This window comes from Plecotus auritus (genome assembly GCF_963455305.1).
Source record: "Plecotus auritus genome assembly, chromosome: 2".
Taxonomy (NCBI): Eukaryota; Metazoa; Chordata; class Mammalia; order Chiroptera; family Vespertilionidae; genus Plecotus; species Plecotus auritus.
The window spans coordinates 68,863,434-68,890,513 of record NC_137771.1 but is presented as its reverse complement, the minus strand read 5'-3'; the positions used below and the strand labels follow the sequence as shown (position 1 = coordinate 68,890,513).

Here is a 27,080-nt window from a genome sequence, read left to right as displayed (position 1 = left end):
ACAATTTGCATATTAGCCTTTTTTTTTTTTTTTTTTTTTTTTTTTTCCCCATTTTATTTATTTATTTTTTTTAAATAAATCTTTATTCAGATTATTACAATTATTTCTCCTTTTTTCCCACATAGTTCCCCTCCAGCCATTTCCCACCCCACCTTCTGCCCTTACCTACCCCCCACTGTCCTCATCCATAGGTGTATGATTTTTGTCCAGTCTCTTTATGAACCCCCCCATACCCCTTTCCCCCTGAGAATTATCAGTCCACTCCCTTTCTATGCCCCTGATTCTATTGTATTCACCAGATTATTCTGTTCCTCAGGTTTTTAATTCACTTGATTTTTAGGTTCACTTGTTGATAGATATGTATTTGTTGTTCATAATTTTTATCTTTCCTTTTTTCTTCTTCCTCTTCTTTAAGAATACCTTTCAGCATTTCATATAATACTGGTTTGGTGGTGATGAACTCCTTTAGCTTTTTCTTGTCTGTGAAACTCTTTATCTGCCCTTCAATTCTGAATGATAGCTTTGCTGGGTAGAGTAATCTTGGTTGTAGGTTCTTGCTATTCATCACATTGAAAATTTCTTGCCACTCCCGTCTGGCCTGCATAGTTTCCGTTGAAAAGTCAGCTGACAGTCGTATGGGTGCTCCCCTGTAGGTAACTAACTGTTTTTCTCTTGCTGCTTTTAATATTCTCTCTTTGTCTTTTGCTCTTGGCATTTTAATTATGATGTGTCTTGGTGTAGTCCTCTTTGGATTCCTTTTGTTTGGGGTTCTGTGGGCTTCCTGGACTTGTAAGTCTATTTCTTTCACCAGGTGGGGGAAGTTTTCGGTCATTATTTCTTCAAATAGGTTTTCAGTATTTTGCTCTCTCTCTTCTTCTGGCACCCCCATAATTCTGATGTTGGTACGCTTGAAGTTGTCCCAGAGTCTTCTTACATTATCTTCAACTTTTTGGATTTTTTTTTTTGCTTTTTGCTTTTTCGGTTGAGTGTTTTTTGCTTCTTTGTATTTCAATTCTTTGACTTGATTTTTGTGTTCCTCTTGTCTGTTTTTGGGTCTCTGTATAATATTTTTTATTTCAGTCAGTGTATGTTTAATTTCTAATTGGTCCTTTTTCATCTCTTCGAGGGTCTCGTTATATTTATCGGCCTTTTCTAGGATATTCTTAAAAAGCCTTATAACCGTGGTTTTGAATTCTATATCCAGTCGTTTGTTTTCCTCCATTTCTTTCGTTTGTGATCTGATTCTTAGACGCCGCATTTTCACTGCTTCTCTGAGTTGGTAGATTTGTGTGCTAGGTTTCCAATTTGGCCCAGTGGGTCTGCCTCCCCAGTTAACCTGAGGTGGACACTCTTGGTGCACCCCTTTGTGGACTGTGTGTACAGCCTTGTTGTAATTAAGTCTTTATTGTTGTTGGTATCACTGGGAAGAATTGACCTCCAGGCCAGTTGGCTGTAAGGATCAGCTGTGTCTATGCTGGGAGAAGTCCGGTGCTGGAGACAGCCTTATAGGATTAGACTTGTCAAATTGCAATAGCCTCTGTGCTCGGCTTGGATGGGGTGGAGTCTCAGTCTTGGCTTCCCATCAGCCTTGCCCTTGCTAGCACGTGTGTGCCTTCAGTCCTCTGCCTTCCCGGCTCCCGATTCTCCGCCCGAGAGTCCAGACTCCCCCCACAAGAGCGTGGGTCTCCGGGGGCTCGCCTGGAACTGGGGTTCACTGCAGTCAGAACTGGGGCTCACTTCAGTCAGAACTGGTGTTCAGTGCCGTCAGGAGCCTCTCACTCCCTTCCGCTAGGGAAAGCCTGTGGCAGCCTCCGCAGCCTTTGTGCACACTGGCCGCGAGCGGACTTTCAGTCTTCCGCCTTCCCCGGCTCCCGAGTCTCCGCCCGTTTGTCCAGACTCCCCCCACAAGAGCGTGGGTCTCCAGGGGCTCGCCTGGAACTGGGGTTCACTGCAGTCAGAACTGGGGCTCACTTCAGTCAGAACTGGTGTTCGGTGCCGTCAGGAGCCTCTCACTCCCTTCCGCTAGGGAAAGCCTGTGGCAGCCTCCCGCAGCCTTTGTGCGCACTGGCGCGAGCGGACTTTCAGTCTTCCGCCTTCCCCGGCTCCCGAGTCTCCGCCCGAGAGTCCAGACTCCCCCCACAAGAGCGTGGGTCCCCGGGGGCTCGCCTGGAACTGGGGTTCACTGCAGTCAGAACTGGGGCTCACTTCAGTCAGAACTGGGGTTTTGTGCCGTCCGGAGCCTCTCACTCCCTTCCGCTAGGGAAAGCCTGTGGCAGCCTCCCGCAGCCTTTGTGCGCACTGGCGCGAGCGGACTTTCAGTCTTCCGCCTTCCCCGGCTCCCGAGTCTCCGCCTGAGAGTCCAGACTCCCCCCACAAGAGCGTGGGTCCCCAGGGGCTCACCCGGAATAGGTGTTCAGTGCAGTCAGAACTGGGGTTCAATGCGGTCGGGGGCTCCCTTCCCCCTTCCGCCAGAGAAAGCCAGCCAGGCACTCCGCCACCCTTCCTCTCTGCGCGCACAAAGACCCTTTGCCGTACCTCCAATTCTCTGTGAGCTTTTCTCCTTCCTTCTAGTTGTAGAATTTTCACTCAGTCAGCTTTCCTGCGGTTCTGGATGGTGTCCGTTCTGTCTTTTAGTTGTAGTTTTGAAATTGTTGTGCGAGGCAGCAGTTTAGGTGTTTACCTATGCCGCCATCTTGGTTTCTCCGCATATTAGCCTTTTATTATATAGATATACACTGAATGGCCAGATGATTATGCGTTCAGAGATCATAATAATCTGGCCACTCAGTGTATACCTTTTGTAAATAGCTTTTTTTGAGAAGGAAATAAAATCCGCTGGAAACTAAACACTAAAAAAAATCAGCTGGAAAATATGTTTTAAAGGATTCCAGGTTCCACTTTAAGGAATTCTATCTCAGGTCGTACATCATATTAAGAAACACAAATCTATACTGTTAACTTTATAGTTTATCAGTCTTTTTAGATTTTTTAATCTTTGTTTTCCATGTCTCCAGACCTAGACAAAACATTCCTATAGAGTATATATCTTAGATGTATAACTAGCAGTCAATGGCCCTGGAGTCTAGGCGTGGCTCTGCTAGGTAAAAGTTATATAACTATTAGAGGCTCGGTGCGTGGGATTCGTGCACTGGTGGGGGGTGTGGCCTGTGGGGATTGGCCTGCTGTGGGAGCACCACTCATCCCGGTCAGCCGAGCTGTTGTGGACCCGCCCTCTGAGCGCTGTGGGAATGCACTGACCAGCAGGGAACAGCTCCTGCGTTGAGCATTTGCCCCCTGGTGTTCAGTGCGCGTCATAGCGACTGGCTGTTCTGGTCATTCCGCCATTCGGTCGCTGGGCTTTTATATATATAGATAGTCAAGTTACATAATTTCTCAAAGCTTAACTTTATTTTATATAAATGTAAAATAAGCCCCCCTCACCTCCTGGCGGGGAAGAAGGGCAGGTACAATATATCTCAGAATTGTTAGGAATTGTTAAGAATTAAGTGAGATAATGTATAAACTATATGTATAATTTTAGTATGAAATTTCAGTGATACATATTTTGGAAATGCAAGTTACTCCTTTTTGTTAACCTTGTGTAAAGAGAGGGTGATTCTAAGTCTGAGGTGCCATTCTTACAACAAGGCAGTTACAGAATGTTTTTGAGTGATTGTTGTGGATCTGTCATATTTAATGCTTTAATTGTGTTTTAATGATTATTGGGTTACTATCTTTAAGTTTGCATCAGCAGGGTTTCATAAAGGAACAGATTCAGGTTTAGTTCAGTATGACCAAGCTATGTTTTTAAATTAAGGAATATTTGAATTCATTTTCAGATTCTTGCTTTGGCTTCTCTAATAAGCCCTCAGAGACTGCTTTCTTGCCTGATTTAAAATTGTTAATTTAGATCAGTGGTTCTCAACCTGTGGGTCGCGACCCCTTTGGGGGTCGAACGACCCTTTCACAGGGGTCGTCTAAGACATCCTGCATATCAGATATTTACATTACAATTCATAACAGTAGCAAAATTACAGTTATGAAGTAGCAATGAAGATAATTTTATAGTTGGGGGTCACCACAACATGAGGAACTGTATTAAAGGGTCACGGCATTAGGAAGGTTGAGAACCACTGATTTAGATGCTATTTTCTCCCATCAGAAAATTACTAATTTGCCTTAACCGGTTTGGCTCAGTGGATAGAGTGTCAGCCCAGCCTGGGGACTGAAGGGTCCCAGGTTCGATTCCGGTCAAGGGCATGTGCCTTGGTTGAAGGCACAACCCCAGTAGGAGGTGTGCAGGAGGCCGCTGATCGATGTTTCTCTCTCATTGATGTTTCTAACTCTCTCTCCCTCTCCCTTCCTCTCTGAAAAAAATCAATAAAATATATTAAAAAAAAAAAAAGAAAATTACTAATTTTACTCAGTTAACCTGACCACTCTCTTACATAGTTTTTTTCATTTTATAGAAAGGCAAACCGAGGCTTGCAGTGCTTAGGTAATAAACACAAGTTTCTATATCTAGTAAGTGACAGCGTCACTTAAATTCAGATCATAGGATTTTAGGTTTTTCTACTACAAGTTTTCATTAAGCACTGTGCTGGTCAGAGTGATAGAAAGATGAGACACTGTAAGCAAGTTCTGGGACAACTATTTGGCTAGTATGTAAAAGGGAGGAGGTTGCCGAAACCGGTTTGGCTCAGTGGATAGAGCGTCAGCCTGCGGACTGAAGGGTCTCTGGTTTGATTCCGGTCAAGGGCATGTACCTTGGTTGCGGGCACATCCCCAGTGGGAGGTGTGCAGGAGGCAGCTGATCGATGTTTCTCTCTCATCAATGTTTCTAGCTCTCTATCCCTCTCCCTTCCTCTCTGTAAAATATCAATAAAATACATTAAAAAAAAAAGGGAGGAGGTTACATTCATACAACATAGCATGGTAAAAGCACTATTACAGATTTCCAAGTTTGGTGAGAATACAGAGGAAGGGAGTGGTGACTTCCTGGGAAATAACTTGAATTCACCTTGAAAGATGTTCATTAAACATGAGTAACTGTTAATGGAGGGAAAGTCATTCCAAGTAGAGGGAAAAAGAAACAAGTGCCATAGAGCAGCCTGAAAGTATTAGTATGTGAATGATTAAATTTATTGTCACCAAGGCTAGGATACATCTTCATCAGAGGCATAGCTTCTTAGCTTAGATTGCTGCTGTAGACCCGCTTGTATTTGAGGAAAAGCAAAACATATTCAAGTATTCAGGGATAGAACTTATAATACAAACTATTTTCCAAGTGATAACTATACTGTTGATTTGTACAGGGTGATTTTTGTTTGTTGTTTTATTTTGTTATTTAGGGTCTATTTTATGGGATGGGATGGGAAATTAACTATGATATGGTTTATTTCTAGGGAATAATTCAGTTTGAGTTCCTACCCAATTTACATTAAGGGGAACATAAACTATGATTTTGAGACTGGCTATTTTATTAGTAGTAATTCTTTCTAGAATAGCTCTTGATCAAAGTTCTAAAAATTATTTTTTCCTCTTAAAATTGTCTTTAATGCGAGATTTCTGGTAAGAAAATATAGTAGCCCTAGATTCTTTGAAATACGGGACTAGTAGAAAGGGTTAAATGATTGAAAATGATGGAACTTTTAGATGCAGCACTTTTGGAAAGTATTTTTAGTTTTAAACCAAATGTTTTTAAATAAGCCAAGCCTATGAAAACAAGTAATTTGGGGAATATTGTTCTAAGACTCCTATTCTGAATTTTCTATTACAGGTTATATGCCAAAATGCTTAAATAAGGTCAATTTCCAGGAAGATGGCAGAAAAATTCTGATTCCTCTTTATATTCCCTGTTTAAAATTTTTATTAATGTACAATAAGAAACAAACAAAAACATTCTAAAAGTTTAAGTCAGACTAGAAAATCAGACTCCAGTATTAACTTCCTTGCTGCTTTTTGGTATGTTTCCGTTTTCTCCTCACTGTTAAGATTGCTACCTTAAGCTCTTCTGGTTTTAATAGTGACTACAAAATGCTTTTGGTTGGATTTACAATTTATAGCTTGCATGGTAAGGAGTTTAAATGTCTGTTTGTCTTTGTGTACTATTTCTTGTAGACTAGAAGGCAGAGTCCCTTGATTGTATGGACATTCATTCTCATCTCTCTCCCTACCCCATTATTCCTTAGAGCAGAGGCTGATGGTTGTTTCCCAGGATGTTTCCCCACTCCTTAGTAATAGAACCCCCTTGGGTTTTAACTGGGTATATGGCTACCCAGCTAGACTGTATTTCCCAGCTTTCCTTGTAGTTGGGTATGGCCATATGGGTTGTAAGTAGAAGAGATGTGTGCAATTCTCAGTTCTTCCCTAAGGGATGTGCCTTCCCTTTATTCCTTCCTCCTGGCTAGAATTTAGACTGTGATGCAGGGAACTACCAACAGTCATCGTACACTGCAAAATGCAAGTCATCCAAGATGAAGATGGGTTATCAAAAAGATAGGAGCCTGAGTCACACTAGTTAAGGACTATTTATTGTGGACTGTTAACATGAGAGTTCTAGCTTCTCTTAAGTTGGTGTTATATTTGCTTTGATTAGAAACCTACCTGCACCGTTTGTAATACACTTCTGGAACCATACTGGAGTTTATTTTGTTTCAGTCACCTATTTGCCAATACCCAGAGGGATTGAGAGTTCTGTGGCAGTGGATTAAAAGGTTTTCCAGCATCATTGCCACTACTCCATTTGGTAATAAAGAATTGGATTGACAATTCTTTATTACAGGATGAATAAGCATGAAAATCAACATGAGCCTTATGAATACAAACTACAATGAAGAGGAATAGTAATCCTATGGACTTAAAATAAAATACTGCCCCTGACTGTTTACTAGACAAAAGCTCTAGAAAATACCTAAATTTTGTGATCAATGAAATACTGCTTCCATAACATTTCTGTTAAATGTGGTCAGAAAGAAATAAGATAACACAGGAACAGAGTAAAGAGTGTTTTAGATAGCAATTAGCTGATTTAACATTCTAGAAAAATTCAGTCAGTAAAGCAGAGAACAAACCTGAGAATATTGAGAGTGAATGGGTAAGTGGTCAAGACAAGATAGCCATTATGGTCCTATTTCAAGATCCACCTGAGTAGGATCAAATATTATAGGCACTATAGAAATTATTTTACATTCCTAGCAAAAGGTCCTCAGCATTGCAAATCATAGATTCCCACACACTACTGGGAAGGTATCCTTTTAACATTGAACAGACTTTATTAATAGAAACTTTCAAGCATTCATCCAATAACAATTTTACTTTGAAAGGACCTAAAATCATTGACAGATTACTTCTCTGTGACAAATGCAAAAGTACAATGAAATTAGTATTAACTCTTGTTTCCTTCATTTTGTTGTGTGGCACAAAAAGGAAGTCACTAAGAACAAGCTTTTTTAAATGAATCCTATATAATAAAGAGGTAATATGCAAATTGACCATCACTCCAACACACAAGTTGGTTGCCCCCATGTGGTCAAAGATGGCTGCCCCCATGTGGACACAAGATGGCAGCCACAAGATGGCCGGCTGGGGAGGGCAGTTGGGAGGGACCAGGCCTGCAAGGGAGGGCAGTTGGGGGCAATCAGGCCTGCAGTGGAGGGCAGTTGGGGTGACCGGGCCATCAGAGGAGGGCAGTTAGGGGTGACCGGGCCGGCAGGGGAGGGCAGTTGGGGGTGACAAGGCCGGCAGGGGAGGGCAGTTGGGGGCGACCAGGCCAGCAGGGGAGGGCAGTTGGGTGTGACTAGGCCAGCAGGGGAGGGCAGTTGGGAGCGACCAGGCCTGCAGGGGAGGGCAGTTAGGAGGGACAAGGCCTGCAGAGGAGGATGGTTGGGGGGACCAAGCCTGCAGCGGAGGGCATTTGGGGATGACCAGGCCTGCAGGGGAGTAAAGTTGGGGGCGACCAGGCCTGCAGGGGAGTAAAGTTAGGGGTGACCACACTGGCAGGGGAGCAGTTAGGCGTCGATCAGGCTGTCCGGCAGAAGCGGTTAGGGGCAATCAGGCAGGCAGGTGAGCGGTTGGGAGCCAGCAGTCCTGGATTGTGAGAGGGATGTCTGACTGCCCATTTAGGCCCAATCCTGGGGCAGTTGGACATCCCTCGGGGGGTCCCAGATTGGAGAGGGTGCAGACTGGGCTGAGGGACACCGCTCCCCACCCCCCACCCCCATGCATCAGTTTCGTGCACTGGGCCTCTAGTGTATACATAAATCCCCCCAAATATAGTGATGAATTATATTTGCTAATTGGCATGTGGAACAGCACTGATGAGTGTTCACTTCTATCTCTGGTTTTTCTCCTTTGGGCTGCATGGTACAGTTGTACTTCCCCACCACATTTGAAGTTAAGCATTACCCATCACTGTTTTTGGCCAATGAGTGGAAAAGTTACTGTTAGAAACCATTAAATTGGTGCATAATTCACCACATATCCACCCTCTCCTCCAGCAAGCTGACTGCCATGTCTCAAGTGGTGGGGATGCTATCATTTTGAATAAGGATGGCATAGAAAGACATGTAGTATTAATAAGAAAGAAATCTTGTTTTAAGCCACTAAACTTCTGAAATTATTTATTACCCTACCGTAACTTAACATATGCTAACATGTAAGTACTAGAAGAATAATAACCCACAAACTACTAGGGTTAACTTTCTGTATATATAAAGAGCCAGGGTCATCACGACCAGTACGGACGACTGAACAGGAGGCTGTGTGGGGTGACCAGGCCGGCAGTGGGGGCAGTGAGGGACCACCAAACCACTGGGCCCTGGGCCCTGGCCAGGCCGGTGGCTAAAAGGAGCTCTGGGCCCTGGCTGGGATGCGACAGAACTGCAATGGGGGCGTGGCCGGCCTTCAAACCTGGCGCCCAGAGCTCCCTGCAGAAAGTGCTTCTGTTTGTTTAGTCCATTGGTTTTAAATTAGATTACACTCCCACAAAGCGGGTAAGAGAAAACGGTTCAACACGCCTTCGGCAAATTGCAAACTTGCTGAACTTGAGTGAACCCTTCCTGGCATAGCTGTCTTTGCGCTTTTTGGGGCACTTTGGAAGGAAGGAAAGGAATCTGGTGCCCCTGTGGCTCTCCCGCGGGGACAGAGCTGGAAAAGCAGTTTCCCAAGGAGGTGGAAGCACAGTGGGGACCCTCCCAGCTGGGGGAGGAGTGCGTTTAGACGCCCCCTGTGCTCCAGGGCTGGGGCAGGGCACACAGGGCAGGACATCAAGTGGTAAAGGTCCAGCAGACGCCCGGCCTACAGGCCGCCAGAGGAGGGGTGTCAGATGCATGAAGGAAAGGCTTAGCATCTCTGTCGTTGCTTTCGTTCTCAGAATTCCCTGCTTCCCATCTGTCGGCTCCCTCCCTCTGAGGGGCACTGTCCTCACATGGGTGCAACTGGGATATTGTATCTCAAGAGGATTGTCCCAATGTATGTATCCTTTTATCCGACGATGAAAAAATCCCAAAGAACAAGAATGGAGACAGGCTACTGTCCTTTAGGCTTAAAAAACCCCAGAAGTGCGAAGAGCTGTGACTTGGTTCTGTTCACGTGCCTCAGAGAGATTGGATGAGGAAATGGCCCAGCTTGGCCCTGACTTTATCCACTTATGTTACTCTTGAAGGTGTCTTTGCCACAATGTGAATAAACTGCCACCTTTTGGAATAGGGGCTCATACAAAAGTCTGCATTCCCAACTTTTCTTGAAACAGTAGCTGTGGCCACCGTCCTGAGATCAGGTCCTGTTGACCAGGTCCTGTCGCTGGGAATCAGGGGGCACTGGAGTGGACGCCTCCCCGCCCCCCTCCCCTGGGCCCTTTTACATTCAGGGATTGAGCTGAACTCACTTTGGGGGAGGCCTGGCAAGGGTGACAGGTGTCACAGATGGAAGGATGGAGAATGGAGAGGCGGACACCCTGCTTGGTCCCTCCCTGGGTGGGGTCAGGCAGATGAAGGCCGGCCAGCCCGCCCCACAATTGGGTGAGATAGCGTCCTCTGTGTCCACCTCTCACTCTGTGGGCCTGGCCACTCCCCTCAGCTCCGGGCTGCGCTCTGCCCTCACATGCTGCTCGCCCTAGTGAGAAGGAAGAGAGCAGTTGGCCCACAGATAACTACACAGAAAGATAGGGCTCATGGCTGGCGAGCACAGTGGCAGTGGCAGGACCCTCTCCTGCCTCCATAGCAGTGCTAAGGAGCAGCGAGCCGAGTGGTAAGGAGCAGCGAGCAGGTGGGCAGTAAGGAGCAAGGGGACCTGGAATGGGAGTGGTGGGCGTCCCAGGGGGAACGGGCCTAAGCCAGCAGGAGGACATCCCCTGAGGGGTCCTGGACTGCAAGAGGGCACAGGCTAGGCTGAGGGATCCCCCCCCCACCCCAGTGCACGAATTTCGTGCACCGGGCCTCTAGTTATAAGAAAATAGTTTGTAAGTAACCCTATGGTCTGCTAATATAACAGACATTTAATAAACTCAACATTTATTCCTAAAATAAGATACTCTGAATTAAATTAGGACAATGCCTTAATAGAGGACTATTTCAGTTCACCTGTTACTTTTATGCATAATGCTGAAATATTGGAGATAATTCTGTTTTAAATTAAAGGCATTGTTTTGAAAGTTCTGACAAGTGCTTTAGATATCAAATAGAAATGGAAGTTAAGCTTGAAAAGGGAACAAATTCTTTGCCACTGATGAGATTTTTTATGTAGAATATTCAGATCAAATTTTAAAAATTAATAATCTTTTAAAAGTGGTTGTACCTAAGCATATAAAATACAGCAATTACTAGTTAGAAAATATGATTTTTAACAGAAAACAATTGGGTCTAGTCTTAAATGTGAAGTACATACAATCTGAAAGAAGATCTTGAGAAAGAATATATTTCCTTGTTCAAGAAGATTGATAAAAATCGTTCTGTCGTTCCCCATATAATGTGTAGGTTTGGTGCAGCTTAATTCAAAGTCAACTGTATTTTGGTGGAAATGATTTTAATTTTTTAACTTACTGAGTTATAATTGCATACAATAAAATACACAGATCTCAAATCTACCATTTGAATTTTGACATTGCATAAATTGATGTACCAGCACGCAAAGTGTTTAGACCATTTTCCTTCCCTTAGAAGTTTGCTTATGCTTCTTTCTTGGCAATCACCTCCACCCCCCACCCCCACGTAACAGCAGCCAATATACTGATTTCTATCCTCAGATTATTTTGTCGGGATTGTGTCTGTGTGTGTGTGTGGGGGGGAGGGGAGTGGAGGTAGGGTTTGCAGCAAAGTAAGCAAGAATTTATTGGCCACAGCAAAAGCACACTCAGGACAGTGAAACAAGGAATGGCATAGCATTGAAGAAGCAACAGGAGAGCCTAGGCTGGGCTGCTTTGGCTCACTGGGAAGTCAGAGGGAAGGGGGCCTTGGAGACAGGTTCAGGGGGTTAATCGGGATGAGCTGCCATGCCCATTTCTCCCTTGGTTGCAAGTCTTCATAGGGTCTTGTAGAGTTTAGATGTGTGCCTGTGGGGGAAGAAGAGGGAGAAGGGGAACGTGTGAGGATGCTCCCCATAGAAAGAGCCCCTATTTTGCCTGTTTTTGAATTCCCTATAAATGGAATTATAGAGGGCATTCTTTTGTGTGACTGACTTTATTTGGCTTAAAAGTATTTTTGAAATATATCAGTAGTTTATTGGCTGAGGAATATTCTATTGTATACATTTTACTGTTGATGGACATTTGGGTTGTGTCCCAATTTTTAGCTAATATGAATAATGCTGCTATTAACATTTTTGTACAGGATTTTTGTAGGTAAATACTTGAGTGGAATTGCCAAATCGTAAGTTAGGTGCCAAAGTAATGGAATCATTTTAAACTGGTGTGAATTTGGCAGTTATTCTCAATCTCTTGAAAAATAAAGAGATGAAACCTTTTCTCTTTAGAATATGATAAAATGTTTTAGTTTATATTCTTTAGACCTACCACTCTGATGTATGGATAGAAAACTGTACATGTGTGTAATACATAAATATAGATAATGGGTGTGTTTGCTTTTCTGGATGGGTAACTTGATCAAAGTGTTAAAGATCATACTCCATGGATGGAGGGAAGAGTAGTCCTATTATATGTTACTAGAGGCCCGGTGCATGAATTCATGCAGGGGGAGGGTCCCTCAGCCTGGCCTGCACCCTCTTCAATCTGGGACCCCTTGGGGGATGTCTGACTTGCAGTTTAGTGGGATTGGGCATAAACCAGCAGTCGGACATTACTCTCGCAATCTGGGACCGCTGGCTCCTGACCGCTCGCCTGCCTGCCTGATTGCCCGTAACCCCTCTGCCCGCCTGCCTTATGCCCCTAACTGTTCCCCTGCCTGCTTGATCACCCCTAACCGCCTCTGCCTGCCTGCCTGATCGCCCCTAACTGCCTCTGCCTGCCTGCCTGATCGCCCCTAACTGCCTCTGCCTGCCTGATCACACCTAACTGATCTCCCCTGCCAGCCTGATTGCCCCTAACTGCTCTCCCCTGCCAGCCTGATTGTCCCTAACTGCTCTCTCCTGCTGGCCTGATCACCCCTAACTGCCTCAGCCCCCGCCACCGTGGCTTTGTTCAGAAGGACATCAGGTCTAATTAGCATATTGCCCTTTTATTAGTATAGACTAGAGGCCCAGTGCATGAATTCGTGAGCAGGTGAGGTCCGGCTGGCCTGGCCCCAATCAGGGCAGATTGGGGCTGGGTCTGTCGGGAGGAGGAGGTTGGCCAGCTGGCCTGCCTGGATCAGGGCCCCTGATCAGGGCCGGGCTGGCTGGGGGAAGGGGCCGTGGATGATTGGCCAGCAGGGCCTACCCCCAATTGGGGTTGGGGGAGTGATTGGAGGTGGGGCTGGCCATGGGGAGGGGCAGTGGGTGGTGGGCTGGGCAGCCCACCCCTGAATGGGGTGGGTGGGGGGTGCTGATCAAGGGCCAGCGGCCTTGGGGAGGGGCCATGGGTGGTTGGCTGGCCAGCCCTGTCCCTGATCGGGTTGGGGGGGCTGATCTGGGGTGGGGCCGGATGGTGGGAGGGGCTGCAGGAGATTGGCTGGCCAGCCATGCCCCATAAAGGGGTGGGGGGGGAAATCAGGGGTGGGATTGGGAGGGGCTGCAGGCCAATCGGGGTGGTAGGGGCCCATTGGAGGTGTGGCTGGCTTGGGGGAGGGGCTGCAGGAGGTTGGCTGACCAGCCCTACCCCCTATTGGGGTGGGTGGTGTGATGGGGGGGTGGCCGGGGGAGGCTTCAGGAGGTTGGCTGCCAAGCCCCACCCCCTATTGGGGTGGGGAGGTGCAATCAGGGCTAGGCCTATTGTGGTGGGGCAGGCTGATGGTGGTGCAGCTGGCCAGAGGGAAGGGAGGGGGCATTTGGCCAGCAGGCCTGGCTCTTGATGGGGGTGGGAGAGTTTGATCAGGGGCAGGCCGGCAGGGGGTAGGGGCAGTGAGATTGGCCACCAGCCTCACCCTCTGATCTGGTCCGTCCGCTGGCCACAGTGGGTGTCATAGCAACTGGTTGTTAGGTCGTTATGGTCGTTATGGTAGCTGCCTTTATATATATATATATATACTAGAGACCCAGTGCACAAGATTCGTGCATGGGGGCCAGTGGTCCCTCAGCTCAGCCTTCATCCTCTCCAATGTGGGTCCACTTGGGGGATGTCCGACTGCCGGTTTAGGCCTAACCCCTGTGGAATTGGGCCTAAACCGGCAGTCAGACATCCCTCTCGCAATCCGGGACCACTGGCTCTTAACTGCGCACCTGCCTGCCTGCCTGATCGCCCCTAACCACCTCTGCCTGCCTGCCTGATAGCCCCCAACTGCCTCTGCCTCCGCCACTGTGACTTTGTCTGGATGGATGTCCGGTCTAATTAGCATATTACCCTTTTATTAGTATAGATTATACAACATAAGCTTTAAGGTAGAATTGCATTAGTAGAAATGAAGAGACATTTCATTAAAAAATGTATATTGTTTTGATATGATTCAAATCCACTTTTTTATGACAAAAATTAAGTCTTTAAAAATAAGATTGCTTGCCCTAGCTGGTTTGGCTCAGTGGCTAGAGCTTTGGCCTGAGGACTGTGAAGGGTCCCAGGTTTGATTCTGGTCAAGGGCACATGCCTAGGTTGTGGGCTCGATCCCCAGTAGGGCGTGTGCAGGAGGCAGCTGATCAATGATTCTCATCATTGATGTTTCTATCTCTCTCCCTCTCCCTTCCTCTCTGAAATCAATAAAAATCTATTTAAAAAAGTAAAAGAATAAGATTGCTTTGCTGTCAAAGCCAAGTAAGGTGTGTCATTCATTGTCCCTGATGAAGTCTGAGCAGCTCAGTTGCTAAGCAACTTCACTGGGTTCTTATCAAATAAAATCCATGGAGAAGCATGCCCATCATGCATTTAGGCTATAAAGACCAGAAGTTGGGGAGGACAGAGTACTTCTGGGGCAGGTGACAGTGAGGGTCAGCGGCTGGGAGGCAGGGAAGATGCGGGATTGTCCATTGCCTGGAAGCACCAGAGGGTCTGGGATATGCAAACCTGCTGGGGGTGGGGTCAGGCCTTGCACTCGGAGAGGTTAGGTCCAGAGGGATGGCAGGGAGGCAGTTCCTGGGGATCCCCTTCCTGCGAAGCTCCTCCTTCTCCCCTTAACTCCCTAACCTGTCCATTTGGATGAAGGGGTGGGAAGCAGGTACACAATGCCTGGGCAGGACACCCCTTGGATGTTTGTATTGGTTTATTTGATTCTTCGTACATGTTGAAGGAAGTGGCAGGGGAGTCGTCTGCCAGATATGGTTTCCTTTTGCTTGCTCGCCCGAGCTGCCCTGTGTGATGCCTTTTTCATTCCTTCCCACCCCTGAGATCACTAGGGATGAAACTGGGCCCCCGTTGTATTGCATGGAGATTGCGCTCCACAGGAACCTGCCTGATCCAGGGAGGGTTGGGATCATTCACTGCGGGAAAGGCTCGATTTAAACAAGCCGCCGCTTAGATAGGCGCTGGCTGAGCCGTTTGCAGACTCTTTATCATACCTTATGACTGTTTCCTTGGAAACCACAAACTCAAGATAGCAGTGGAATGCTGCATCCCCTCATCTGAAACCCTGATTCTCTAGGCCAGTGACATAGATGCCCCAGGCAAGTGTGGGATGTCCCTTTCTTACTGATATGATGGCACACAGCCACGTTTTAGGTAGGCTAGGATTTGGGCTCCTACCCAGGGCAGTGCAGGGGGCGGGGACGTAGCCTGCTGATTCGGTTGTTATGTGATAGCATCCGGACAATTTGCATATTACCCTTTTTATTAGATAGGATAGTAGTCTTATTTTAGCTATTATAACCCTTCATGTATAGATTTTCTGTCAGGTATTAATTTTACAAAACTCTGTTAGTGGTTAAAAAAGATACTGGCAAAAGCTTACAGTCTCTTATTGTGGCCTGGTGGGCAGATTTGTACTGTGGTCCAGAGTAGGACTTATCCTTCTAGAAGATGAGACCTCCACTGTCATTTCTATTGACCATAGAAGAGGGATGGGTATTAGACCACAAAGAAAAATGGTGTTTCTCCTTTGCACAAAATGTAGGACACTCAAACAGTACTACTCAAAGCTGGGGGAGAACACCAGAAAAACACAAGAATATTATAATCCAAATATAGGATTGCAAGGCTAGTACTGAAATTTATACTCCAGGCAGGTCAAACCCATCCTACTCAAAGTGAGATCTAGGAAGAAACCTTAGGTCACTGTCTCCCTCCTGGGCACCATTTTTGGAACCAGCCTCACACATCCCCATCTTTCCAAGTATGGACTAAAGGCAGTAGTCTTTTCTTGTAATGCTCCCTAATTGGCAGTAATTGACCACAAAACAAAGGCTTTCTCTTAAGCTGCAGCCAGTTAACAGACATCCCTCTCACAATCTGGGACTTCTGGCTCCGAACTGCTCACTTGCCTGCCTGCCTGCCTGCCTGCCTGATTGATTGCCATTAACTGCTTCTGCCTGCCAGCCTGATCACCCTCTCACAGCTCCCCTGCTGGCCTGATTAACACCTAAATGCTCCCCTGCCAGCCCGATGGCCCCCAACTGCCCTTCCCTGCCATCATGATCGCCCTAACTGCCTCTGCCTGCCTGATCTCGCCCCCAACTGCCTTCCTCTGCTGGCCAATTTGGTTCTGATTGGTCAGTTCCTATGCCAGTCAGCATCAAAAGCTCCGCCTCCTAGGCAGCCATTGGCTCCTCACAGTTCACCCAGATTTGGTCCTGGTTGGTAGATTTCTATGCCAGTCAGCGTCTCTGGGCCTATCAATGGGGCCTGATCAGAAAGGCGGGGCTGATCAGCAGCCCCAGTGGAGGCCTGGAGAGAAATGGAGGCATGGCTGCTGGAGAGAAAGAGAGAGGCAAGTGCTGATCAACAGCTGCCACAGAGGCTACAGATCAGACCCTGCTTCTCTCTTCAGGCTTCTCTCTGGGCCTGATTCGCAGCCCCCTCAGCAGTCAGTGCTGGGTCACCATGCCTGCAGCCCCAGCAGTCAGTACTAGGTTGCCACAGCAACCCAGCGCTGACTGCAGGACTGACTTCCGGTTGGTTGAGCCTCCTGTCGTGACGGGACCCAGGGTTTTTATATATTAGGATTAGAATTGCTTCCCATTAGTAATGTTTGTTATAGAGGAGAAAGCAGAGAAATCCGTCATGACAGTCCCATCCATTTAACCTCCTTTTCTCCTTATTTTGGGCCACCTGCTCCATCTCTAATCTAGTGAAATTGCCTTATAACTCATCTCCCTGCTTCTGCTTCCTTGACCATTCTTGTTGCATACAGATGTGTCCACGCCACTGATCTCAGTTTCCTTGTGGCATGGACACCTGATAGTCCAAGTGATATCTGGTTACTCCCATGTGATTTGACTGTTCAAAGAAAAACTATTTTTTCCAAAGCTACCCATTGTGCATTTACCTGCTTATTTATAACATTAAGATCAGATTATGATCACTGTCTGCTATTTATGAGCATTTTAATTAATGTACCATATAAGAAATAGTTGAAAAGGTTTAGCACAGTCTGCATTGAGTTCCTTCCTTCTGTTCTTTCCCTGCCTCTTTTGCTATACTTCTGATCAAATGCCTGCAGCAGAGCACACTGATATTTTTAAAGTGTGATATGGAGAGTCATGTTTTACAAGTGCTGCCTCTCCTTATTTCCCCCACCAAAAGTGGGGAATGTCAGAATACCTGCCATTGTATTTTCATTTTCAGAGCAGTAAGTAGCTAATATCAAGCACTTATTTGAACTGCTTTTAAAGCACTCCACATGCACTATACCTGTATTAGCTTACTGTTTAATCTTTACAGTGTTTAAAATGTAAGGTTATTGGGAAAATTTAAAGCTGAGAAAGTAAAGGCACAGAAATGAGGCAATCTGTCCAAGGCTAAGCAACAAGTGGTAGCGTCCACACTCTTTGAGCATTTTATTAATCTACTGTCAGCACCAGAACATCTTTTAATTGCTGAAGTAACTGATTTCTGTCTCTCCTTTCTCCTTTCTGTTTCCTGTGTACAGCACAGCTGAAGATGGTCTGGTTCCCACTTTCTTCCCTGTCACACTTTGGTAGAAAAGTTATGTGATTAATGGCTGCTTATAGAACAGACTCTGATGCACATTTCAATTCTAGTTGTGTAATCTTAGGCGAATTAATCTTAGTTTTAGAGTGGCAATAAGTGACACCTGCTTTTAAAAGAGAACATGCATTAAGGGCACAGTGACTAGCATATGCAAGTGTTCAATGTTAATTTTGGTCTACTAGCCCTTGATCATTCCCCGAAAGCAGTAATCAACTAGATCTATTCATGTTTGTTTTTTTGGCATGAAAAATGTAGTCACTGCCCCTTTGTCTAAAAAAATATATGTATTGTCTACTTGGCTTTCTTCTCACTGACTCTAGGCCTAAAGTTTATTATTTATAAACTAGAGGCCCGGTGCATGAAATTCGTGCATGGGGGCATGTGTCCCTCAGCCCAGCCTGCACCCTCTCCAATCTGGGACCCCTCGAGGGATGTCCGACTGCCCGTTTAGGCCCGATCCCACCTAAACAGGCAGTCAGACATCCCTCTCACAATCCAGGACTGCTGGCTTCCAGCTGCTTGCCTGCCTGCCTTCCTGATTGCCCCTAACCACTTCTGCCTGCTATCCTGATCATCCCCTAACCACTCCCCTGCCAGCCTGCTTGATGCCTGACTGCTCCCCTGCCAGCCTGTTTGCCCCTAACTGCCCTCCCCTGCAGGCCTGGTCACCCCTAACTGCCCTCCCCTGCAGCCCTGGTCCTCCCTAACTGCCCTCCCCTGCAGCCCTGGTCACCCCTAACTGCCCTCCTCTGCAGGCCTGGTTCTCCCCAACTGCTCTCCTTTGCAGGCTTGGGTTCACACCAACTGCCCTTCCCTGCAGGCCCAGTTGCCCCCAACTTTCCTCCTCTGCCATCCTGGTCACCCCTAACTGCCCTCCCCTGCAGGCCTGGTCACCCCTAACTGCCCTCCCCTGCAGGCCTGGTCACCCCTAACAGTCCTCTGCTGCAGGCCTGGTCTCCCCACAACTGCTCTTCCCTGCATGCCTGGGTTCCCCCCAAATGCCCTTCCCTGCAGGCCCGGTCGCCCCCAGCTTCCCTCCTCTGCCGGCCTGGTCACCCCTAACTGCTCTGCCCTTCAGGCCTGGTCCCTCCCAACTGCCCTCCCCTGCTGGCCATCTTGTGGTGGCCATCTTGTGTCCACATGGGGGCAGCCGTCTTGTGTGTTGGAGTGATGGTCAATTTGCATATTACTCTTTTATTAGATAGGATAGAGGCCTGGTGCACGGGTGGAGGCCAGCTGGTTTCCCTTGAAGGGTGTCCTGGATTAGGATGGGGTTTCCCTTGGGGCATGGGGTGGCCTGGGCGAGGGGCCTGTGGTGGTTTGCAGGCCGGCCACGCCCCTGGCGACCCAAGCAGAGGCCTTGGTATCTGGGATTTATTTATCTTCTATAATCCAAACTTTGTAGCCTTGAGCAGAGCCAAGCCTCCTGCTTGCTCAGTGGCCACAGCCATTTTTGTTGGGATTTATTTATCTTCTATAATTGAAACTTTGTAGCCTTGAGTGGAGGCCAAGGCAGGCCAGGGCTGTGGAAGCTTGGCTTCCTCCATCGCTGGGGGCAACTCAAGCCTTCTGCTCTCTCCAGCTCCGTGGCTGCAGCCATTTTGGGGGGGATTTATTTATCTTTTATAATTGAAACTTTGTAGCCTTGAGTGGAGTCCAGGGCCAGCCATGGTATGCAGAAAGCTTGGCTTCCTCCATTGCCCGGGAAACCCAAGTCTCCTGCTTGCTCCGTGGCCACAACCATCTTGGTTGGGTTAATTTGCATACTGGCTCCTGATTGGTTGATGGGTGTGGCTTGTGGGTGTAGTGGAGGTATGGTCAATTTGCATATTACTCTTTTATTAGATAGGATTATTTGGCCAAAAATATTTTTATTAAATATTTACCAAAACATAAGTGTAGGCTTAGTTCTTTGCAAAGCATTTCCTATGAAAACTTAGTATTTTTTATATTAGGCTGTGTGTATCGATACCATTGTGAACAGTGTTTTCTAATGTTTTTTCCTTGCCTGTTGCACATTTTGTGCAAACTTTTGTTCAGAATCATTATACTATTTTATATTTGCATCACATATGAATAGGTTTATTTTGCTATTTGTCTTAAGTCTTTTTTCTTCTAAGAATTGGAATATAACTAATCATAGCATAAGATTTTTAGAGGATAATTATTGGGCTGGCACAACAATTAAAGGAATGCTTTAGGACAAATGTCTGAGACATGATACTTAAGCTGGAGCCTAAATGTCCATATTGAGATTTTTCTGGGAATAAAAGCATTGAGTTGGGCATTTCAGACAGTGTTAAGTAAACCCTGTCTTGACAAGACTATTTAGATTTGTGCTTATATTCATAGGTGACCGGGTTATCGATGTGGGATCTGAATGGAGAACTTTCAGCAATGATAAAGCAACAAAAGATCCATCTCGAGTTGGAGATTCTCAGAATCCTCTTCTGAGTGATCGAGATTTGTCTACCATGATTGGCAAGGTAATACCAAGTGAGGCCTGATCAAAAACCTGGGAGTTGGGGGACTTTGCAGAGGCATCAGTCACTGCCTCTGAGCCATCTTGACCTGAGAATGAGATTTGCCAGTGATACCATTGTGAATGATGGTTGCCTTATGCATTGCTTCCATCATAAAGGGGAGGCCAACAGATCAAAATCAGAGTCTTTATATCTTCCGCCCTTGTTTTCATGAAGCACATTTTGCACAAAAATTAAGTTGAACATAGTATGGTCTCTGTGAGTATATATTGATATGTTCCTAGAACATTAGTAATGTCTTTTCTTTTCCTTTTATACCACCTACAACAAATTGGAACTCAATATAGCCTATTTTCTAGTATTGGAAATACTTACCTAAGCTTTACATTTTTTCATCAGTAAAGTGAGAATAAAATACTTCATAGAGGTATTGATGGTTACATGGGAATATATGTGAAGTATTTATAACATGTGTTATGTGTTCAATTAATGGTAGCTGCTTCTATTATATAGGATAGTAGCCTAACTGTCCTGGCAACCTGGCTCTTTTTTGCTCTGGTATCTGAATTGGAAATAGTACTGGCAATATTCCAAAGGACTAATCAAGGAAGTGTATGCTATTTTAGTACTTAACCTATACTACTGCATAGTCTATTTTTAATAAAGTAACATGAAAAAGCAGGTCATTAATTATTTTTTATGCTCTATACATTACATATCAAATTTGAAAAGCATAGTGTATACTGTGTTTAAAAGATTGCAGTGTTCAGAAATATCTTTTAAGTAGGTGATGTCTGCGTTTGCTTTAGTCTTACAGGCTGGAAAAAGTATACTAAGGACATTTTCAGATGTAAGATTGCAACTAATTTTCTTTCATTGTCTTCTAACTGGTTGATTACTTCATAAATTTGTACTTCTAATTTTCCTTTTGCCTAATTTTAATATAATTATCCTAATAATTATATTTACATATTAGCTAGTTTTTCTAGTACACTGCTACAATATGGTGGTGGTAAGTGCCTTTGTCTTCTAATGTTATGCTGCAGATGTTTTCTCTGTTAATCATCTTGCTGGCTTTGGGCCTGGGAGAGTGATTTTCTAATATGAAGAAGTACTCATTTTTAGTGTTTTATGATATTTTTTTAAAATGGGTTTTGAGTTTTGTTTACTAGACCTTTTTTTAGTACCTTTAGAGATCATTTGAGTTTCTCCTTAGGTCTTTTAATATGATAATTTATATTATTAGGTTCTCAATGGATATTCTTACATTTAAAGTATTTGCTAGAAAACATTCCTAAAACAATTTTACCTGGAGGAATAGAGAGGTTACACAGGGTAGGTTTCTTGCGCATGTGAAGTCAGATCACATGAGTTCTGTTTTTTCAGAAATTGTTCATTCAGGTTTTCAAAATTTTGCATATAAAGTTATAAAACTTTGTTTTATAGGGTACAGGAGCTGCAAGTTTTGATGAATTTGGCAATTCTAAGTACCAGAATCGGAGAACAATGAGTAGTTCTGATCGGGCCATGATGAATGCGTTCAAGGAAATCACTACCATGGCAGACAGAATCAACCTCCCTAGAAATATAGTTGTAAGTTCCTGTCTGTCTCCTTTAAGCCATTCTGGCGTTGACTTTGCATAATTTAACACATAAAATTTTGATATTGTAACTAATTAAACGGCCTAGAGTTAATTAAACTTAGTTTCTCTGTTTTGAAGGATCGAACAAATAATTTATTCAAGCAAGTGTATGAACAGAAGAGCCTGAAGGGAAGAGCTAATGATGCCATAGCTTCTGCGTGTCTCTATATTGCCTGTAGACAAGAAGGGGTTCCTAGGACATTTAAAGGTAAGTTTTCAGTTGCCTAGATAAAAGTCTTATCTATGTCATATTACCACAGTCAGGCAGCTTTGACACTAAGTAGTGCTATGTTGTGTCTTTGTGGTTATATCCGGTAATCCACCTAAATATAGTTTCCAAATGCCTGTTTATTTTGTTCCTTGAGGAAAATTAATTATGTGATTTAATTGACGATGTTCTTTTCAGGCGGTTTTCTCATGTAAAGTCATTTTAGTCCATGTGAGTGAGCCCTGTGTTCCTTGGTAATTAGAACTTTTGTAAGTTTTGAGGCCTGTTATTATAAACCAGAGTAGGACTTTGTAGTGAGTCTGTAAATTTTTGATGCATAGAAAACAGTTTTCACATATAGCCAGGTCTCTACAAGTGAGGGAGTCAACCGTTAAAAAGCATCAGTGACATTTTTTCTCCTGAGTTATACAATTTGCACTTTCACATTTAAGTTGGAGACTTTGAGAGAACTAATATTTTTCATCCATTTTGCAGTTTACCTATGAATATGTGACCACCTATTCAGTATTGCTGTGATACTTATACTGACTTTAACTGCCAGAGTTCATTTTGGCTTAAGACTATAATTACCCTTTATTTATCTGTGAATGTTTAATTTTTACATTTTCTTACATCAATATTTTTATTACACGTGAAAATAAGGCTTTTGTTAAATTTATTTTGAAAGTGGTAGTTGAATTTTTAGACTAATAGGGTCATATATTTTATCTCGTTTTGCTACAGCCTATAATTGCAGGGATAGCATGTACATAAGACATTGTGTAGCTTGAGAAGCATTCTTTATTTAGCTTGAGTATTTTTTTATCTCCTTGATATATTCCTTAGAGATTAATATATAAATATCAAAGAAGTTTTTGATTGCTTGAGGAATCTCATTTACATAAATTGAACCTTCAGAGACGTTAATATTTTGAAATACTAAGATCTGCATTTAAGCCCTGGATGGTGTGGCTCAGTAGATAGAGCATTGGTCCGCTCACCTAAGGGTCACAGGTTCAATTCCCAGTGAAGGGCACGTACCTGGGTTGCAGGTTCGATCCCTGGCCCTGGTCAGAGCTCATATGGGAATGGGAGGCAACCAGTCGATATGTCTCTTTCACATGGATGTTTCTCCCCCTCCCTTCCTCCCTTCCACTCACTCTAAAAACCAGTGGAAAAACTATCCTTGGGTGGGGATTTAAAGAAAATAAAAAAGATCTGCATTTAACTTTGGGGAAAAAATTTCCTTGAAGTTTGATAAACATTTAAATTAACAGAAAATTTAAATTAGCTCTAAGGGAAGTATCATGGAGATGATTAGGGATTCATCTGTAAGGCATGGTTGAATTTTTTGCTATTAGAATGTATTACTTTTGTAATCTGAAATGATTGATTTTAAAATGAACTATATGACTTATGTAGATGTATTTATCTAATTTTTTTTTCTTTTAGAAATATGTGCCGTATCACGAATTTCTAAGAAAGAAATTGGCCGATGTTTTAAACTTATTTTGAAAGCTTTAGAAACCAGTGTGGATTTGATTACAACTGGGGACTTCATGTCTAGGTTTTGTTCCAACCTCTGTCTTCCTAAGCAAGTGCAGATGGCAGCTACACATATAGCCCGTAAAGCTGTGGAACTGGACCTGGTGCCTGGAAGGAGCCCGATATCTGTGGCGGCGGCAGCCATTTACATGGCCTCACAGGCATCAGCTGAGAAGAGGACCCAAAAAGGTAGGAGAGGAGTGATAAAACGGTGGTGGCTGCAGCATGTAATGGTTATTTCCATTTTAGGTATGAAGCAGGTAAATATCCAGAACCCACTTTAAGAGGTAGTTCCATAGCATCAAAACTTAAGAAAATAGAGTATTTCCCACTTCTAAGTGGCTCATATATAAAAATGTTTGGAGGTGTAACCCTTTGTGCAGACTTAATGTTTTTTCTCATTTGAATTTTTTTAGTTTGTACATTTTTAATATTTAGATGTTTTCATCCCCCCCCCCCCCCCCACGTTTTCCTGGTTATTTTGAATAATTTTCTTTTCCCCTCCTCAAAACTTACTTTTTTAAATCTTGAGAGGAGGGCCATGCCTTGTTTCTCACCGCCTGGCCATCAGGCTGTAATAGTCTGTGAAGCCTGTTCTCTTTCCTTTTGTACAGTATCACAGTCTCCTAATGAAAACACGTGGCATAAGTAGTTTCCACCTTCTAAAGCCATTTTTTATTTATTTATTTATTTATTTATTTATTTATTTAAAATATATTTTATTGATATTTTACAGAGAGGAAGAGAGAGGGATAGAGAGCTAGAAACATCGATGTGATAGAAACATCGATCAGCTGCCTCCTGCACACTTCCCACTGGGGATGTGCCCGCAACCAAGGTATATGCCCTTGACCGGAATCAAACCCGGGACCCTTCAGCCCACAGGCTGGCGCTCTATCCACTGAGCCAAACCGGTTTCGGCTAAAGCCATTTTTTAATTCAGCGCTGTTTTCAAACAGAAGTATTAGTGAATTTCTTTATAAGCATGAATTCATTCATTCTTTGACCCTCAAAAAGATTTATAAAGAAAAAAGAGCAGTTAAATGTAAAAGTGTGATAGTGAAATTACTTGCTGCGATAATTTTATAATACCCTATTCAGAATAGCCTTTCACATCGGCTTAGGCCATGTTTCCCTATCATAAAAGTAGTAAATGATATAGAAGAATGATCAGGAATAAGTCACCATTTATTATTTAAATTTGCCCTGATTGCCTTTGGCCTCCACTCATATATATTTTTTATTGATTTCAGAGATGAAGGGAGAGGGGGAGAGAGGTAGAAACATCAATGATGAGAAACAATCATTGATAGGCTGCCTCCTTCACGCCCCACACTGAGGATTGAGTCTGAAACCTGGGCATGTGCCCTGACCGGGAATGGAACTGTGACCTCCTGGTTTATAGGTCAATGCTCAACCACTGAGCCACGCTGGTCAGGCCACTCATGTTTTTAAGGAAATTTTGAGTCTTCTGGTAGAATTTATAAACTGAAGCTAAGCACAGATGGTCCTTACTGATTCCTAGTTGTAAAGTTTAGTCTAATCAACAACACAAAAATGTTTATCTAAACACTTTCTTCTACTTTTTACATGAAAGGTTTTGTTGAAAGTTAAGGCCCTTTTCTTCCTGTAAGTTCATATTCACATAGTTGACATTCATCGGTATCTATGTCTAAAACGATGTAATGCATAAGGAAATTCAAAATCAGTTAACTGCACAATGATGGCAGCCATCACACTGAAAACGTAAATCCTCATTTGAGTTTTTATTAAAGGGCATGTTTTAAAAATCCATTTTAACTAAGTATTTATAACTAACCAAATAATTGTCAAGTTCTAGTCCTTTAGGACTTCTTTTAATAAAGAGAAGAAAAAAAGTGGTAACTCCTTTGAAGGGTTAAATTGTATTCACTCCTTTTCTATACTCTAGGCCAGCCGTGGGCAAACTATGGCCTGCGGGCCAGATCCGGCTGTTCTATCCGGTTCTCTTGCTCTCCCCTCCGCTCCTTTACTTTGAATTTATATTAGCTCACACAAACACTCCATCCATGCTTTGGTTTCGGCCCTCCGGTCCAGTTTAAGAACCCATTGTGGCCCTCGAGTCAAAAAGTTTTTCCACCCCTGCAATCCTCATGTGAACAAGCATCGTGTGAGCTCAGTATATATGCTCAACTGTGTTTGTAATAGTGAAACACATCTACATTGTGCTGTTATATTCAGCTTTTTGATCTCTGATGTAATAAGTAGGAAGAAGATTTAGAACAATATTTATAGTATGATCCCATTTTGGCTTTAGCCTCATAACAGAAGGGGGAGATGTTGCAAGGGAATTTTAAATAATAAAGTTAATTTCTTCACAAGAATGCATCCATGGATTACTTCTATGATCCTCAAAAAGACTTATTGTGAAGAAAAAGGAGATGTCAGTTCAAATATGAAGGCCAGTATAATGGTTGCCTCTTGTAGTGCTATGCCCTGAGCAATGTTCAGATGTTTTACATGTAGTAAAACTTTTAACACTGATGATAACCATTTGAGGTAATAGGGTAATACCAGTAGTAACTTTAACCCTGCTTTTGACTTTTAGTATATAATTCCATTATTAATTTTTAAAAAACAATAGCTTTGGTTTTGGTTTTCACATTGACATTTTATACAACTGTATCTCACAAATTGAAATTTAGGTAGTAGAAGGTAGGTAGGGTGGAAGTTATACTTTTAATATTTTGATTTTTTGTCTTTTAGAAATTGGAGATATTGCTGGTGTTGCTGATGTTACAATCAGACAGTCCTACAGACTAATCTATCCTCGGGCCCCAGATCTGTTTCCTACAGACTTCAAATTTGACACCCCTGTTGACAAACTACCCCAATTATAAATTGAGGCAGCTAATGTCAAACTCTTGTGGTCACTGAACTTTGCCTGTTGTACATAATGTATATACAGTGCTGGATTGAGCCTTTAATAAGGAAAAAGATATGGTACGCATTCCAGGGCTAAATGTTAATTGCTTGGCATTATGTATGTATATACTAGTAAAACATATTTAATGATTTAAATTTCTTATTGAATTTGCTTTCTTTTGTAGCTGTGTAGAAACTATTTTGGAAGATATTTGAAATTATGTAAGTCTTGAATAAAATGTTTTCAAAACTAAAGTTTTTGTTATAATTACATGTTATATTTAATTTATAATTTATAATGTATAATTACAATAATGCATATTATTGCAGCTAATAAAGCTGATAGAAGTCCTTGTTTTCTGTTTTTTAAGAAATATATATTTAGTTGTTTTGTGTTATATATATATATATTTTAATTTTAATAAAGTCATGGAATTAGCAACAGCTGTTGACAACAAGAACATATTTAGTTTGCAGTTTTAAGGGTTTGTGTGACTTATAATTTATTTAGGGTGTTCCAGAAAAATGTATATACACTATAACAGCTGATGGCTCAACTTTGAAAATAAAGTATATTTTCATAAACTGCCTTTATAATTATTCAAAGTGTGTATATACATTTTTGGGGGACACCCTAT

General features: G+C 43.5%; 1 protein-coding gene across 1 annotated transcript in view; it reads left to right on the top strand.

Moving 5' to 3' along the window:
• The window catches only part of GTF2B (general transcription factor IIB), a 41,924-nt gene extending 15,131 nt beyond the window's left edge, over nt 1-26,793 (top strand). Inside the window, exons 3-7 of the mRNA XM_080655049.1 lie at nt 20,012-20,145; nt 21,589-21,735; nt 21,864-21,993; nt 23,446-23,727; nt 26,284-26,793. Of these exons, the coding sequence (XP_080511175.1) occupies nt 20,012-20,145; nt 21,589-21,735; nt 21,864-21,993; nt 23,446-23,727; nt 26,284-26,417 (827 nt within the window). The 3' untranslated portion in view covers nt 26,418-26,793. The remainder of the gene's footprint in view (nt 1-20,011; nt 20,146-21,588; nt 21,736-21,863; nt 21,994-23,445; nt 23,728-26,283) is intronic.
• The last annotated feature ends 287 nt before the right edge of the window (nt 26,794-27,080 follow it).